General features: G+C 41.3%; 1 protein-coding gene across 3 annotated transcripts in view; it reads left to right on the plus strand.

Annotated features, from left to right (window-relative positions):
• The window catches only part of RSRC2 (arginine and serine rich coiled-coil 2), a 326,144-nt gene that overhangs the window by 87,755 nt on the left and 220,851 nt on the right, over positions 1-17,538 (plus strand). For 2 of the 3 annotated variants that reach the window (XM_085633611.1, XM_085633612.1), the window contains exon 5: positions 16,260-16,463. In XM_085633611.1, the coding sequence (XP_085489737.1) occupies positions 16,260-16,463 (204 nt within the window). The remainder of the gene's footprint in view (positions 1-16,259; positions 16,464-17,538) is intronic. The other variant, XM_085633609.1, reaches the window with a different exon arrangement.

Below are 17,538 nucleotides of genomic sequence, written 5' to 3' on the forward strand. Positions count from 1 at the left end.
TTTCAGGTGAAAGACCAAATGTTTCTTGTATTGGTTGTCGGCGAAGTCCCTATAAAAATCAGACTAGGGGTGTCAATCTGTATTTAAAAAGTGAAATAGAAGATAATGATAAGTGGATGGAATTTGCAACTTATTTGTTGGTAGAGGATTGTTTTGATTTGGGATGTGAGCAGCGTATTTGCAAATATTGTTATAATAAATTAGTTGAGAATAAAATGCCTGCCAGAGCTGTTCATAATAATATAGAGTTGGTTGCTATTCCTCCAGAGCTGATAGATTTAAATACGTATGAGTCTATTCTGATACAATGTTTTCACCCGTTTCAGGCTATTGTTCGTATGGAGCCCAAAACAAGTAAATTACCTCCATCAGAGTTGCAAAGAGGATTGAAAGGAAGATTTGTGTATTTGCCATTAGATTTAAGGAAAAATGTTGAAACTATTGGTGTAGATCATGCAGAAAATGAGCCACTAGTCATTCTAGTTAATGGTGTTCCTACTAAGAATAAGAAAATCTGGCAAGAGTTAGTGGATGTTAGAAAAGTGCAAAAGGCATCATTGTATCTGATAAAAAATAATGAGTACTATAGAATTATGTTTGTTGGAGAAGAAGAAATAGATTTAGCAGAAGATAGTGAAACATTAAGTGGACAAATTGAAAAAGTGGACATGTCCAGATGTGAAGAGATCTATGAACATTACAGTGTACATCCACTTCATTCCAAAGAGGTGATGGGGAATACAATTGAGTTGTTTCAAATGAAAAAAGCAACAGGAAGTCCCATGAGTGTATGGGAAGAGAGTTTGGAAGCTCGTTGTTTCCCGCAGTTGTTTCCAACAGGAAACGGTGGACGATATGATGAACATCCTGTGCAGATTCCTGCATCTGAATATCGGACAACAAGATTATATGCAGAAGATCCAAGATTTCGACAATGTATCCCTTATATGTTTCATCTTCTGTTTGAAAGAAGGCAAATTCCAATATAAATAATATTGAATACAAGACACCTGGAGAATTGTGCTCTTTGGATCCTGTCAATGTATGCAGATATTTCAATCATAGATTTGAAGCTATGATGTCTCATCTGCAATAAAAAGAATCCTCCTCTTGGAGAAGTTGTGGATTTCTTTTGGAGAAAGGAGTATCAAGCAAGAGGTGCTCCTCACATACATATGTTGTTATGGGTCAAGGACGCCCCCAAATTTGGAACAGATTCAGATGAAACTATTTTGTCTTTCATTGAAGATTATGCTACATGTGCTCTTCCAAATAGCAGAGAAGACAAAAACTTAAAAGAACAAGTCTTACGATTTCAAAGCCATAGGTGTGGAAAATACTGTCGACGAAAGTACTGAGTCTGGAGACAGGGCAGGAAGGGAAGACCTCTGTGCACTTCAAAGACCCTTCTTTGAAGTCTACCCCACTTCAAAGGCACAACTGGGTATAAGTACTGGACCTCCGACACCACCAACTCATTATACTTCTGGACCTGTAACCACTCTGTTAAGAAGATGAACTGTTGTGCTGAAGGACTGCTACTCTGCTGGGCTGCTACTCTGAAAGAACTGCTGCCTTGCTGTTTGCCCTGCTACTCTCTGTTGCCTAGGTGCTAAAGATCGGACCAACACAACTTTAATCCAGAGTGACTCCAAGGGGTAGCTGACTAGCTTCCTCAACTGAACGTTCAGGGACATAAAAGAATTCCAACTACCCTGCTCCAATTGAATCATTGGAAGTGGGCATAAGGGATTGCTCCAGGGCAACTGAAGCATCCTTTGCTGAGAGAACATAATCCAGACATCGCCACTGTTGCAGGAACATGACCAGTGCATTGCACTCGGAACCAGCGCTTCGCTGTCAGATCCACTGCATTGCTGCCACTGCATAGAAAGCATCGTAGCAGCGTGAAGAAACCCAGTGCATCGCCTATGGAACATCACACTTCCGAAACGGTGCATTGTTTAGGGAACTGATGAATTGCCACTGTTGGGTGGAGAAAATTGATGCATCACCTCGACTGCAGGATCAACACAGATGCATTGCTTGGCTGCACCCCTCATCTTCGTTGTCGCAACTGGGATCAAAGTACTTTTGTTCAGTGGGCCTCAGGTGGTCCCTGTATCCGGCCTATGCTCCATCGCGGTCAGCCTGAACTTTTGACTTTGTCCTAGTCCGGTGCGACCAGATATGCCAAATAGGTGCTTATTACTTCTAAGCGATATTTTGCAGTTCATTATTTTAAAATTCATATCGCATGTGCTATTTATTGGATTTTTGTAATTTTGGTCTTGTTTTATCATTTTGTGATGTTTACACTATGTTACTGTTTGAAGTGTTGCACAAATGGTTTACACATTGCCTCTTAAGTTACGCCTGACCGTTCTCTGCTAAGCTACCAGAAGATGAGCAAAGACTACTTTAAAGGTACGTTGATGGCTTACCCTGACTAGGACAGTGGCGTACCACAGGCACCCGCAGCCTCGGTGGTGCGGGGGGCCCCGAGCTGCAGGGGGGCCCCGAGCTGCAGGGAACCCCCTCAGCACAGTACTCTGGCCTGGGAGCTCTGGAGTAAATCCGGAGCGGGGCCCCTCCATGTACCTTGCAGGGGGGGTCCCCTCAAGTTTCATTACCTACGTGGACTAGGATTGATTGCTGCTTGACCCCAGTCAACCAGGAACCCAATTTCCAACACACACACATACACACACACATAAATATATATAACAAGTATTGGTATAGCCAATAGGTCTCGCCTTTGGGACCTTATAAGTGTTTAGCCATGCAACAGCAGAGGGGTAGAAGGGTGCAAGGCAGAGCATGAGGAGCGTCTAGCAGCACCGGGCATGTCAGCATTTTTTACGGACCCCTATACAAACAACTGTGCTGGGCCCCAAGTCACAAGCGCCTGTTCTGAAGTTTTAAAATAAAGTGTTATGGGAAAGAAAAAACACAGTAGCTCCAGTCTCCGCCACCAACTAATGATTTCAAATGCATCAGCTGAGATGAAAAAACACAAAATGCTAGCTTCGAAAACTATGCATAGATTTTATAGCACAAGCACCGGTGCTGTCAAAGCACAGGGTCTGAGGAAAAGAGTCCCTTTGGCAGTCCTAAGCATTAGTGCTTTCAGTGGGATGAGAATGGTAAGGGTTATCTTTAAAAGGGGCATGGTTAATGAAGCTTTATCTTGAAATCCTTTACAAGAGACGTGGTCTTAGATGAACAAATCAAATAAAAATTGGAAATATCTATGTACGTGAGTCACACAGAGCACCAACAGAAGTGTCAAAGGAACTTAAAAAAAGTCACAAAGTACCAATTATCAGAGTTCCCTAGCTCAGAATCCTCTCCTAACTTGGTAGGTCTGGTCTAGAAAAATTCAAAGCAGCTCATATTGCAGTGGGCTGGATTTTTCATCTTCTCAGGATGAGGTCAGCTGCCTATGAAAAGAGAGCTCGGTGAAAGACTACACCACAGCCGGCCCAACTGGGACTTATAGTCTTTCCAATGTCCTCCATTTTGAGAATGAAATTCCTCCAAGATCATTCAAAGAAAAAAAAAAAAGCTCCCTGCACAGATTCGCAGGCGGAAAGCTCCATGCAAGGGCATGAAATGTAATCTCGGTCCCTGCCAGGCAATGCAGCCCTGGTTACACTGCCTAAAGGTCACCAACCCAGTGGAGAAGTCAGATAAGCTTGGTGAACTTCCAAGGCAGACGAGTCCGATACTGTGAGCGCGGGGCACACAAGAGTTTTCGAGCCCACAGAGAGGGGGGTGACATTAGCTGTTTATAGCGCAGGTGGAAATGCTACGAGGTACAGTTGAGTTATTGTGATCTGCGCACAAGCTGTAGATACTGCCTGTTCTCACTTTAAATTAAAAAGAAAAAGGCTGGTAAAATGTCATCAGGTAAATGTCAACTATGGGATACATAATAGAATATTTCCAATGGTGCATTGAAAGAAACACGTTTTGCCTCATTGCATATTAATTAGATATTTTATTATTATATAAACTGAAGCAGTTTGTGCTTTGCCCAGGAGTGAATATCATTTGCTAAATTCCTGTTACACAAGCAGAAAAACCAGGAAACAAATGCACATACACAAACAGCATATTTAATAAGTGATATTTTAAAAGATAGCCGTGACCTGATTTCCTGCACTTACACCGATGCATAACACGCTAGGTTGGGTCAAAACGGTATTGGACTTTTTCACCGTTATAGGTGTGGAATTAAAAAACAAAGCATGTAATGGTGGAGTCAAAGAAAAAAAACAGAGCTAAGCAAAAGTGTCGAAAGACACCACTGACTTGAAGGCATGAATAGGAGGCATTGCTGCAGAAGTACCTTCTTTCTTTAAAAAATAAAACCTCTTAATATGTAGGGAAAAAAACACGAAATCAATGTGGGACTGGCGCATTAATGGAGAGGCAAAACGAGAGCGAGTGAGTGGGCGATGAGAGAGGCACGTGAAAGTGAACGCGATCGCGTGCTGTAAGGGTGCCCAGGAGCAATGCGCCTAATGAGCCATGACGAGAGGAAAGCCAGATGGCACCTGTGCGTGTAACTGTGCACGTAACCGCACGCTCTAGGCCACACAAAGCGTGTGGTGAGCTTTTTGAAGCCCACTTACTAAAAGTCTCAACAGTACAGTGCATGCGCTGGCTCAGGCGAGACCTAAAAACAAGGTTAAAGGGACATTAGGAATTGTAATTATATCTTACTTTAAATTAAAAAACGAAAACCTTAGAAATTCACTGAATAAACCAAAGGCTAAAGCTACATTATACTTAGGTGAAAAAGACAGTTCACATGCCATTTTAAACTAAAAACAACACTGCAATTCACCAGTTATAGTTACCTCAAGTAATTATAAGTTGAGCTGAGTGGAAACACCAGGATTCAAACTGTCAGTGGGAGGTCAAACACTGATCCTTCAAGTGAATACATGAGTGTACAGATCCATCAGACTAATATAATCTGTTTGGTATCTTCAACATAGCATCATTGCACACATTATTATGGAGACTTGAATTTGACTATGGTCACACACTATCAGGGTGGGGACCGTGACATCCCTATAATCACACACCATCTCTCTGGGGACCTGAGCATCCTTATAATAGCACACTATCTCTGTGGAGACCTGGCATCTCTATAATCACACACTATGTCTGTGGAGACCTGGCATCTCTATGATCACACACTATCTCAGTCAAAACCTGAGCATGCCTATAATCACAAACTATCACTGTAGAAACCTGGCCATCAATATAATCAAATACTATTTCTGTGGGGACATGGCATTCCTATAATCACACACTATCTGTGTGGGGACCTGGGCATCCCTATAATACTGTAATAACACACTATCTCTGCCTGTGGAGACCAGGCATCTCTATAATCACACACTATCTCTGTGGAAACCTGACCATCAATATAATCACACACTATCTCTGTGGAAACCTGGCCATTCCTATAATCACACACTATCTCAGTGGGGACCTGGGTATCCCTATTATCACACACAATATCTGTGGGGACTTGAACATTACTATAATCACACACTATCTCTGTGGGGACTGGCATCCTTATTATCACATACTATCTCTGTGGAAACCTGGCCATCAACATAATCACACACTATCTCTGTGGGGACCTGGGCATCACTATAATCACACACTATCTCTGTGGGGACCCGGGCATCCCTATAATCACACACCATCTCTGTGGGGACCTTGACATCCCTATAATCACACTATCTCTGTGGGGACCTGGGCATCCCTATAATCACACACCATCTCTGTGGGGACCTTGACATCCCTATAATCACACACTATCTCTGTGGGGACCTGGGCATACCTAGAATCACACATTATCTCTGTGGGGACCTGGGCATACCTATAATCACACATTATTTCTGTGGGAACCTGGGCATACCTATAATCACACATTATCTCTGGGGGGACCTGGGCATACCTATAATCATACATTATCTCTGGGGGGACCTGGCCATCACATTAATCACACACTATCTTTGTTTGGACCTGGGCATCAATATAAACAATCACGTGCTATCTTTGCAGTAGGACACTGCACCTGCCTTCTCTATGGGGAACCTGGTAACACCATTCTCACACACCATCTCAGTGAGGACCTAGACATCCTCAAAATCACACACTATCTCTGTGGGGAGCTGGACATTCCTACAATCACACACTATCTCTGTGGGGATCTGGACAACAATATCATTCATCACACACTATCTTTTTGAGGAATTGATCATGGCTATCATCACACACTATCTCACTGGTGACCTTGCCATGTGTATAATCACACAGTGTCTCTATTGGGACCTGGGCATCAATGTAATTACACTACTGCTTTGTGGGAATTTGAACATTATCATCATCACACACTATCTCTGCAGGGACATGAGTGTGTCTCTCATATAATTTTTCCATAGAGAGACTTGTTCTTGACAGTTGTCACACACTTTCGCTGCAGGTCTACAGTCACTATTGTTGTGGGGATATGGGCATCCCTATTATCACACATTATCTCCATGGGTCCTAGGCTTCACTATAATCATACAACACAACAATCCCTGCAGGACGTGAGCAAGACTATAATCTGTGCACGCAACTGGGTATGACTATAATAACCGACCATCACTACAGGGACCTGAGCATTACTATTATAACATTCTCTGTGTGGGGACTTGAACGTAACTATGATCACTCACTATCTCTGTGGGGTTTTGAACATAATTATAATCACACAATATATTTGAGGGACCTTCAACATGAATATAACCACACACTATCTCAATATGGTCTTCAAGGTGAGTATAATTAAACGCTTTATTTGTGGGGACCTGAGCATTAATGTAATGACACACTATTTCTACATGAACATCAGTATGACTATTATCGTATCCTATCTCTACATGGACTTGAATATGACTATTATAACATTTTATATGTGGGGACTTGAATATAATTATGACACACTCTCTCTGCACGAACCTGAACCTGACAATCTCACACTATCTCTGGGGGAACTTGAACATGCCAATAATCACACACTATCTTTGCGGGGACTTGAACGTGACAATAATCACACACTATATTTGCGGGGACTTGAACATGCCAATAATCACACACTATCTTTGCGGGGACTTGAACACACCAATAATCACACACTATCTTTGCGGGGACTTGAATACACCAATAATCACACACTATCTTTGTGGGGACTTGAACATGCCAATAATCACACACCATCTTTGTGGGGACTTGAACATGCAAATATTCACACACTATCTCTATGGGGACCTGGGCACTTCTTGAATAACACTCTATATTTGCATGAATTGCAGCATGACTGTCATTGAACACTATCTGTAGAGGGACTTGAACCTGACTATAATCAAACATGATTAAAATTGAACACTGATTTGGAGGATTTCAACATGTCTATAATCACACACTATCTGTGTGAGAACCTGGCATCCCTATAATGACAAACTATCTCACGTGACTAAAACGGAACTAGCATCAAATACCACCTCATTGGGGACTTAAGCATTAGTAAAACCACACATAATCTAGGCAGGACTTGAACATAAATATAAACACACACTATGCCTATAGGAACTTGGGACTGACTACATTGAAACACAATTTTAATAAAATCACGCCCTATCTCTGCAGTGGCTTAAAAATGATTATCATCAATTACTCTCTCTGTCAGCTGTAGAACATTACTATAATAACATACAAAATCTTTGGGGCTTATCATCGCATAACATGCAAAGAAAATGATGCCTAGTGGTGAGGTTGATGAAAATGAACTAGGTAATCTCAACTTGACTTTCCTATCCGGCTACATTGCAGGATGTTTGGCCTCTAAATAATCTTAACGTTGTGTTGTTTACTTATTCTTGAAAGTTTGTGAGCACTCAGTAACAGGCTAAATATCTGTAAATCTCTTTCCAGGGACTTCATATGCTATAGGCCTCCACTGAGAAATTCATTATCATCACAGTCCATGTTCTGTGTGCTCGTAGGACACAATGAGCTATTTATATATGACTAAACTATCATGTAATTTAAGTAGAGCATTGAAAAATTACATTTAGACATTTGTTTATGAAGGCATTCAATCACAAATGATAATTATTGAGTAAGTCCCCACAAGGATGGTAACACATGTTCAGGACCCCACAAGGATGGTTCTGTGCGCACGATTAAAAAACAATATTTTTGCAAATTTGAAGCAGGATCCTGTATTATGAATTTTTTCTTAACATATTTCTGTTATTAGCATATTTTTAAACCATTGGGAAAGGTTAGTCCCCACAAGGCAGGTGTTCACACATAGTCCCCACAAGGATGGTAACACGTGTATGTGTGTGTGTGTGTGTGTGTGTGTGTGTGTGTGTGTGTGTGTGTGTGTATATATATCAGGGGTGTCGAATTTCTATTTGACCTTCAAGGCTGCTTCAGAAATATATTTGTCCTGTAATAAAATCCACTCCTCCCTTTGGTGGCATGTAGTGCGGCGACACATTATGACCGCAATCTCATTATATAATTTCTCTTAATAATAGCCTCGCTGATTATGTCAGGGCTTGAATACTAGCTATTGCCTTATTTTGCCACCTGTGCACAGATGTACATATTACGGCTTGAGGTAGTAGTAAACAATAGTTCCTGCGTTAGAATGCCCTTTTGAGTCTGTGCAAACCTACCAACTGGTGTGTTCTAATTTACATGTGTTAGGACTTTTCATCAGCTCTTCTCTAATCTTTTTCCATACTGAAGAAGATTGTAAACTACTCCTGACGAGGTCAGAGGTAAGACTTCGTCCAGGGTTGGGGGCTAGGGGGGCGGGGTTGGAGGGAAAGTGAACTTGTAAACACTCAGCAGATTTTTTGCATGAGTAGATCTACACATATATATTTGTTCGTGCTAAAATGTACGTCCCAAATATTTTTAATGAGTACGATTTCCTGGCCTACTTCTGTGAATTCATAGAAACAGTCAAAAGAAACGCATTGACAGAAACAAAATGCTGGCCACCAATGTCAGACTTGTTGGCTTTGTCAGTGCTTGTTTATTTTCATGTTTCACATAATCTTGTCGAAACTTGTTGTATTGATTTTCAATTATGAATATCTTTTAGGAAATAGTAGCATGCATTAACACATTTTACTATATGATTCTTTACAGAAATGGTACGTAAAATGTCAGTAGTTTAGCAAAACTGATTTTCCGAGTGCATTTTTTGTGTTCGCATTTTAGTTTGAAAGCAAAGAATCTTTAACCTTGCTTTCAAGCTTCTGCAAATATTTGCATCTAATCGGAGCACATTCTGGAAGTATATACATAACTTCATAATGTAAAACTTTCCAAATGTGTGTACACATTTTTATACTAGAAACACTGTCGGTAGTTTAGTCCTAGCTTACATGTCTTTAGAGCACTCGCCCTAATAATAAAGGCTTTGCATTAACGAACCATAAATGGAAAATAGAACTACATTAACAGACAAACACAACTATTACCTTAACTGTAGACAATGCCCTTCCCTGATCCTTAATGTGGTACTGTAAACGGGCAGCAAAAAGGTTTGAGCTGCAGAGGATCGGGCTTGCTTGCCCTTAAGACCAAATAAACTTGAAAACGTGTTTGTCATTGACCTCAAACAATATGACCTTGGCTTTGGGCTATAGGAATTCATATATTAGAGATGTGTGTGTGTGTGTGTGTGTGTGTGTGTGTGTGTGTGTGTGTGTATGTATGTATGTATATATATATGTGTGTGTGTGTATATAATGCCTTGAGGAAGCAGCTTGCAATAAATCATGAAACGCATGTTAGATATAGGTTTAAAAAGAATTGATCGCAACCCAATAAAATGGAGAACTCTTGGGATGCTTTTTTAAAAAAAAAAAAAAAAAAAATTCAAACCCGATGCTTGTCAAGAGTTTCTCACTCGAGCAGCAATTGGTGCCCTAGAGAAAGTGAAATTAGATAGATGAATGTACTACTGCATGTACAGCATTAGATTTGAGGCTGAGTGAATTCCAAGGTCTGTTTTCTCCCGCACCTTACTCTTTATTCCACCTCAGTATTGTTTCCCTAAGGGCTTGTGCCTCTTTTTTTTCTCCCACAGGTCATTTGTACCTTTTGTATTGACCAAACTATTTTGTGCCCCTCATTTTTCCATCCATGGAAACCCTTGATATGGGAGGTGTTTAAGCACTAACTTGACTAGAATAAGGATATGCACCAACTAGTTGTCTATGGCTTACCTATCGATCTGCAAGAGTTCTTTTATTAAAAGGTAGTACATACGTGCACCACTTTCTGCTTTGTTGTTAAATATCACCTTTTAGACCGCTTTTGGCTGTCTGTAGACGAGAAACCTCTAATGAACCATACCAAAACCTTTGCACTGGGAGCCTGACCACTGCTTGGTTGGCTTTATTGTCCCTCTCCCTTCTTTGTTTGATAGCTTACATTCCCCTTCTTGTCATTGTCCCTCCCCTGTCGCATAGCTTCTTTATACCATCCTTTTGATTATATGACTTGTTTCCTTCTGCTCACATTTAGGGATCTACTTTGTTTTTCTTCAAGCACTCAGAGTGTGCATGTGTACAGGATCTTTCCCTCAATAACTGCTTCCGCCCAACCAAATCCTAGGACTTGGACTAGAGGTTTCATGTTGTAACTCGTTAATGAAGTTGTTTTTCAACTTGATATTTGAAAACTCGAAAAGATTAGCTTGGTTGAACTAGTTAATTTAACCAAAGGGAGTGTCATCAAAAAAGAAAACCAGCATTTGCAATCCAATGGGTCTCGAATTAGTCAAAGTTTGAGCTGTTGGCGTTGCAAGTGATAATGATTGTTAGATTTTTTTTTTTATCACTAGATATCTCAGCAGTAGCAGAAGTAATAAAACAAAATCCACTAAGCACAGAAAGGGTGCAGTACCACAGGCTGTTCCTATGTGTCCCTATGGAGTTACAAACAGACCTCTATTACCCACATAAGGTACTACATTCTTAATGCACTTCTAAAGAGGAAGATTGCAGCGGAGCATACGTTTCCATTTGTTTTGATTGGAAGCCACACTTTTGTCCGCCTGCGTTTTAAAAATGCACCAATGTTTATTTAACATCTCCCTTCCAATAAAAGCTGTTCTGCCTGCAACAGTAGCAAAAAAAATATTATGATGGTTTAATGCTGTGGGGTCCGTAGCTATTGTGACACTTCAGCTTGTGGAAGTACGCGCGCTAAGGTTTTTGAGCTGTTTTTCCTGCAATAGTAGCTGATGATAATAATGAACATGCTGTGAAGTCCTTGGATACCGTGCTGAAAATTACGTTGTGTTGGGGGAAGTTGTGGTGGTCGGTAGATGTCATGCCTGCAACGCCAGCTGACACAACCTGTAACAAAATAGTGCTCACAAATTGAAAATTAAACAATCGGAGTAAAGTAATGAGTACTAAGGAGGGACAAGTAAACAAAGCAAATGAAATAAAAACAATTCCAAAAGACACTCAAAGAAGCCAATAAAATAATAAACATAGGTGGAGCTTAAAGCCCATATCCTGAATACAGCATGTCTTGACGAGACTGCACAAATGCTGCTTGGGCGAGATCTAAAAATGCAGGTCTTCAGCCTGAAGCTAATAAAGTTATTGTAGTTGTAGGAGAAAATCCTATGCCCAATGACTCAAAATTTGCAAATGCGTAGTAGTTTAGGAGAAGTTACATTATGTGGTATTACAGGCCTTAAAATGTGCGAGTGCAAGCAACTATTGTCAATAGACCAAAACTGAACCCACTACCATCAAAACTGTAACCAATCGACATTTGGTTATGGACAGATGTTATCTCTACATGTGGGCGTGCTTTTGTTTTAGGATCTCTACATGTGGGTGTGCTTGTTTTTTTAAACTTTTTTATTATCCATTTAGTTTGTTAGTCTGTTCTCAGTGCACACCTACGTGTAAGATCAAATTATTCCTGCCTTGACTGTTTTTGTGTGTGTTTTAATACACCCAAACATCTTGTATCGTGCACGAGGGTAGTATTTAGGGTGGGACTTATTTGTCGAGGAAGAAACTTATTGCTGACCAGTAAATGGGTATTCTGAACGTAGATGATTAACACAACCTTTGTATTACTCAGTGGTTGATATGACTCATTTGCATACTAAAAATGTACTCTAATGTAGAGTGCATCATTTTCCAACCTTTCAAAACCTGACATCCGCTTTCATTGTTGATAATCTGCTGGCCAGTGCGGGTCTGTGAAAAGTAAAACTCATTCCTTTAGCTCGATGTGAGCTCACCAGATCTAGTTTACAAAGCAATTTAATATCTGCCATGCACTCCGTCCCTGGATGTGCTCTTGCAGGCTTAAATAGTTTCCAGGATATGAGCCAATTACCTCACAAGTCAGAACCCAGGTAACTCCTGTGCTTTTTTGGTGGGGGGGGGGGGGGCATTTTAATATCTGCCAGGCACTCTTGCAGGCTTAAATTGGAGCAGCTGTGTTGTCTGAAGGGCACTCCATAGTTTTCATTCAACATTTTTTGCTAAACAGATCCGGGTAGAAGTTAAGGAGCTTTTAAGTTAGAAATTTAAAATGTCTGTGTTTTCTGTGCACATGACCGAATATACTTTTTGATGCACGTCAATGTTTATTTAGGTAAGACCACTAAACTTGTAATTGTATTCCTCCTTGTGTGAACATGTTACTTGGAGCCTAAATCAGATGATGGGTATATGTAAACAGTTTACACTTTTCTGTTGAAATTGTGCTTTTGTAAAACGATATCTGGCAAAAGTTATATAAAAGATAATCGGTACTAGTGTACTGATCTATCCCTGCAGGCAAGATTTAAAACTCTGATGGTGAGGAATGTTAAAACTGACTACCGCATAAGGCTTTGAAGATGACTTTAGGGTGGGCGTGGTAGATTTGCGGTAAGTAATTTGCCCGCCTCCATTTGGCCTGGGCTCCCAAAAATGATAACGTTCAGTTGTATGCTTTCCCACCTTTGTCTCGTTTCGTTAAAGGAGTTGCTTTAACTCTTTGGCCTGCACACTAAGCCTTGTGTCTACGAGTGTTTAATTTTCTCCTTCCTTATTACCATATTAGTGCTATTGCAGTCTAATAGAGAATTCAAACGTGACCGTTCCCTCCAGTTGCCAGGACTTAAGAAGGATGTATAGCTCCTCAAACTGAAGTCTGGGCAGTTCGGGCCCTAAAGCCAAGTCATGGCCGATTTAGTGGTGTCGCACTTTAGCACTCGCTTTAGCACAGGCAAGCAGTTGGTTACCAGGTCTACGAGGATTTACAGGTTAACAGCATAACTTTTTGTAGTTTTACATCACGTGCTCTGTACTTCACTGCTACTTAGTGTTGGATTTGTGGTATTGCATGTTGTTTACTTCACGATTCCTAGTTACATTATCTCCAGACTGCCTAATTTTAGAAGCGTTTCACCCATTCCTTTAATCTGCTTCATATGCTTGATTATTGGAACAATTTCATTCAGTACAGGCAATCAAACGTGTGTTGAAACGGTTGTATCATTCCGGAAATGAATGTGACAAATCATGGACTGGCTGGAGCACAACTCGAAGCCACGTAGGGGAACGGGGGAAAAAGACGAATCCATGTATGATCTTTTTAGATCGAGGGACCGTCCGGTCTGCCGAAGGCAGAACCGGAAGTCCGGAGATCTTATATTTCTTAGAGTGGCTATTTAGCCCGCCTCTCTTTTTGCCTCTCCTCCATTAGCTGGCTTCCTAAACGGAGGCCAGCCATTGGAGGAGAGAGCCGTCCCTCCAAATAGGCTCCGTCTTTTTCAGATTCGGGGGTGTGTTCCGTGCTGTTCTTTCCACTTTTTAGCCACGCCCTTTTTTAGGCGTGTTTTTCTCTCCTCCAGCCAATGGCAAGAGGAGAGAAAAAGAAACACGCCCCCGAATCCGAAAACGCCAATGCGTTTCTCCGAAGCATTTCTGCTTTGCCTCGGAGAAAGGCGGTGGTTTTCATGGCGTCCTCTCCCCCTGCTCTCAGTGCTCCCGTGTCCGGCTGCTGCTCTGGTCTCCTCCGCCTGTCCTCAGGCTGTGCACGCAGGTATTTGCCACTGCCTCTTCTATCCGAGCTCTCCGAGCCTTTCCTACCTGCACACGCCAGTCCTCCCTGTCTTTGCTTTCAGTGGCTCTCTGTCCTTTCACTGCCTCCCCTCCCCGCTTGCTAGTCAGTTCCAGCACTTGTTTCCTTCTCTACCCCAATTCGCACCCCCCACCCCCCTTCCACACACCTCCCATGCCGAAGTAGGCGCCTCGTACATCAGCCGCGAGCCCCGGAGCACACAGGAGTAGTGGGGCACGCCGGGATTTGGCAGTGCCTCTTCTACCCGGCTGTCTTTTATTCCAACCTTCAGACTAAACATATCTCTGCAGTGGGCGCATTTACCCACTGAGCTGCTTTATCAAAGAGATGAGTGGTCCAAACACCTTACATAATATATCCCGACATCGAAAGTGCCTTATTTATGATGGGAGTACCTGGCAACATCACATTGCTGTTGTGCTGCCCTGTGTGTGATGCCTGCAGTCCTCCTTGAGCTGTTGTGTTCGAATTGCAACAGCAGAGTACATTGTTTTCCTTTTCATTCACACGAGTGTATTTTGACAATGCTGCATGTCTGCTTTCGGTGACCTGACTCCTCGCAAAAACATTTGCACCCAGGTACTCTTGCTGCATGTCAGTGTACACTTGCATAACGCTGTAAACTGAAACACACATGGCTTCCCCGCAGGGGGAGGGGTGCCGTGCGCGCTCTTTGCATTTTTTAGTTTCCTGTTTCAGGGTGGAAGCCTTGCCACTGTTACCACGCTTAACACCCCCATCTCAAATTGGCTTCGATCTAATCGCTGTTTCTATCTCACTACGTCAGAAAATACCTCACTAACTCACTCTTTCACTACCTCACTCTCCATCTACCTCACTCTCTCTCACTACCTCACTCTTTATCTACCTCACTCTCTCTCACTACCTCACTCTCTCACTACCTCACTCTCTCACTACCTCACTCTCTATTTCAATACCTCACTCTCTCTCTCACTACCTCACTCTCTCTCTGCTAATGCAATAGGTATCACATATGCAAAAAAAAAAACTAATGCCAATAGAAATGACAATGCCATTTATTTAGGGATACAAAAATGATAGAAAAATAATGAGCAATACCAATAGCTCTACCTATAATATTGCCGAGACCATTGCATTGTAAAGGCTTGTTAATTGTGGCAAATGGTAAAACAACTGGGATGTCGACAAAGATTGACGTTAATTAACACAGTAAAGGAAATGGTTAATAGCATAATTTCGCTAACCGAGGAAAGGAAACCTATCTAGTACTTGAACGACTTTAAAAGTTTAAAACGTTATCACAAAGCTACTTGAGTAACCACAAGAGGCACTTTGTTCTACAAACTCTAAAAAGTTACGAATTTAAAGCACTACATCTGATTGCAAATGTTAAGAATCAGCCACATAGCATTGATCATGTAAACAGTAGCGTTATTCAAATTTGCGTATAAATTACTTGAGCCAGTAATCTACCCCAAACGGGGTAACCTGTAGCACGTTCTTTTTCCTGAAAAAGTGTATTTTTCTTTGATACATTGGAGTGTCTGCTTTAGTTTAAACTTAATCAAAAAGAAAGCCATTAGCTGAAACAGTTTTCTAGAGGGCAATCTTTTCTGTATTCTCCAGTGAATTCTATTGCTTCCTCAAGGTGGATTCCAGATTCCAAGCACATTTCTATGAAAACTGCATGCAAGGCGTCTAAAACGTGGTATTTTTTTAGGTTTACTCTGAGAAATCCGTTTCAATCCTGGGAATTTAAGTGCCCTAAGTGTGGACTAGGCACCATTTTTTTTTTTAGTTGCAATGTCTGTGCTATATTGGGAAGTAAACTTTTAGTGTTGATAAAAATCATTTCCTTTATTCTTTCAAACTCCATTGCAGTTTGCAAGTTTTTCTTTCCATTATACTCCTTTTGAAATGTGCAACTACTTCACTGGAGAAATGGTGTTGTGAAACATTGGCATCTCTGAACATCACCCCCAAGGTTACTAATGTTCTTCACAACATATCATTCTTATTTGTTGATACCCATACTAACTCTTTTTGTTGCACTATTTTCCTGAAAGAACCACATTCTTCTTAAAACAGGCAAGAAGACGCGAGAAATATTCTAAAAAACACAAGTCTGAGGACTATGATGAGAGAGAACATTTATCTGAAAAAGGAAGAGAGAGGTTGAGTTCTTCCGAAAATGGAGAGGAGAGGCATAAGCGCAAGGAGAAAAAATCCTCTCGATGCAGAAGTACTTCAAGATCACGTTCTCATGAAAAGTAAGAATCTTTGTGTGGATCTCTGTAAATAGCTCAATTAAGTTACTACTTTTTATTTCAAGTATGCTTTTTTGGATTTATCTGTTTTGTTAAGCATTGTATATCAGTTTATTAAGTAGCTGTGATTTTTTTTTTTTGAGTAGACCTGTAACTGATACATTAAGAAAAAAATATCAGGAACTACACAAATGCCACCAGATTGCCTGTGAGAGAATTGGATAATACAGCGGTGCTTAGGTGTCCCTTTAGCCATATTCAAAGTTCTGAGTTTTTTCTGCAAGAACACTGTCCTCCCTTTCCGGCCTTCCCTTGCCAGTCATGTGCCCTCACTTCCTGCTTTCCAGGCAAAGTTTCTTCCACCCCCCTGCTTCACTTCTTTCCTCTTTCAGTCTGCCGTGTTTAGGATCCCTACTGTGTCATGCCACAACTGAAGGCTATAGCTGTCTTGTGCTCTTCTCTCTTCTGCCTCTCTTCAGCTCTCCTTCCCCTCTCTAGCATGCGTCAGGCCTCCTTTCAATCTCTGCCGGTTGACTGACTTTATACACACCCTCTTTATAGGCTTATTAACTCCCCCTCCCCCTTCTCTCTTATGCCCATCACTTTGTCACACAGTAAACCATCTCTCCTTCCATTATTGTTGATTTTATGCCCCCTCTATTTTGCTTATTGTCCTGCCCACCCATTTGCCCAGATTAGGTCCCCCGTTCTGTTCAATTTCTAGACCTAGTTGTGAGAAAGTGGCTCTGTATATACTGTTACCAAATAGGTACAGAGTCCACAGTCCCCAGAGGTTTGGCAGAGGCTAAAGTTAGATATAACCTTACTCTCTAAAGTGGTAGCTTGGTCGAGCAGTAAGGCAGTATCAGAGGACAGTGCAAAGCATTTGTTGTACACACTCAGTCAGCAAATGGTCTCACACACTCAGTAACTGAACTCTAGGCCAATGGTTTATATAAACCATATATGTTTGTTTTATTTTAGAACCAACAATGGGTATTAAAATATACTTTCTCAGACTGAGATGCTTTAGGTAAATACTTTTGCAATATGCAATTGGCTTTTGTAGATAGTTACA

This window comes from Triturus cristatus, chromosome 11 (assembly GCF_964204655.1).
Source record: "Triturus cristatus chromosome 11, aTriCri1.1, whole genome shotgun sequence".
In the NCBI taxonomy this organism is placed as follows: Eukaryota; Metazoa; Chordata; class Amphibia; order Caudata; family Salamandridae; genus Triturus; species Triturus cristatus.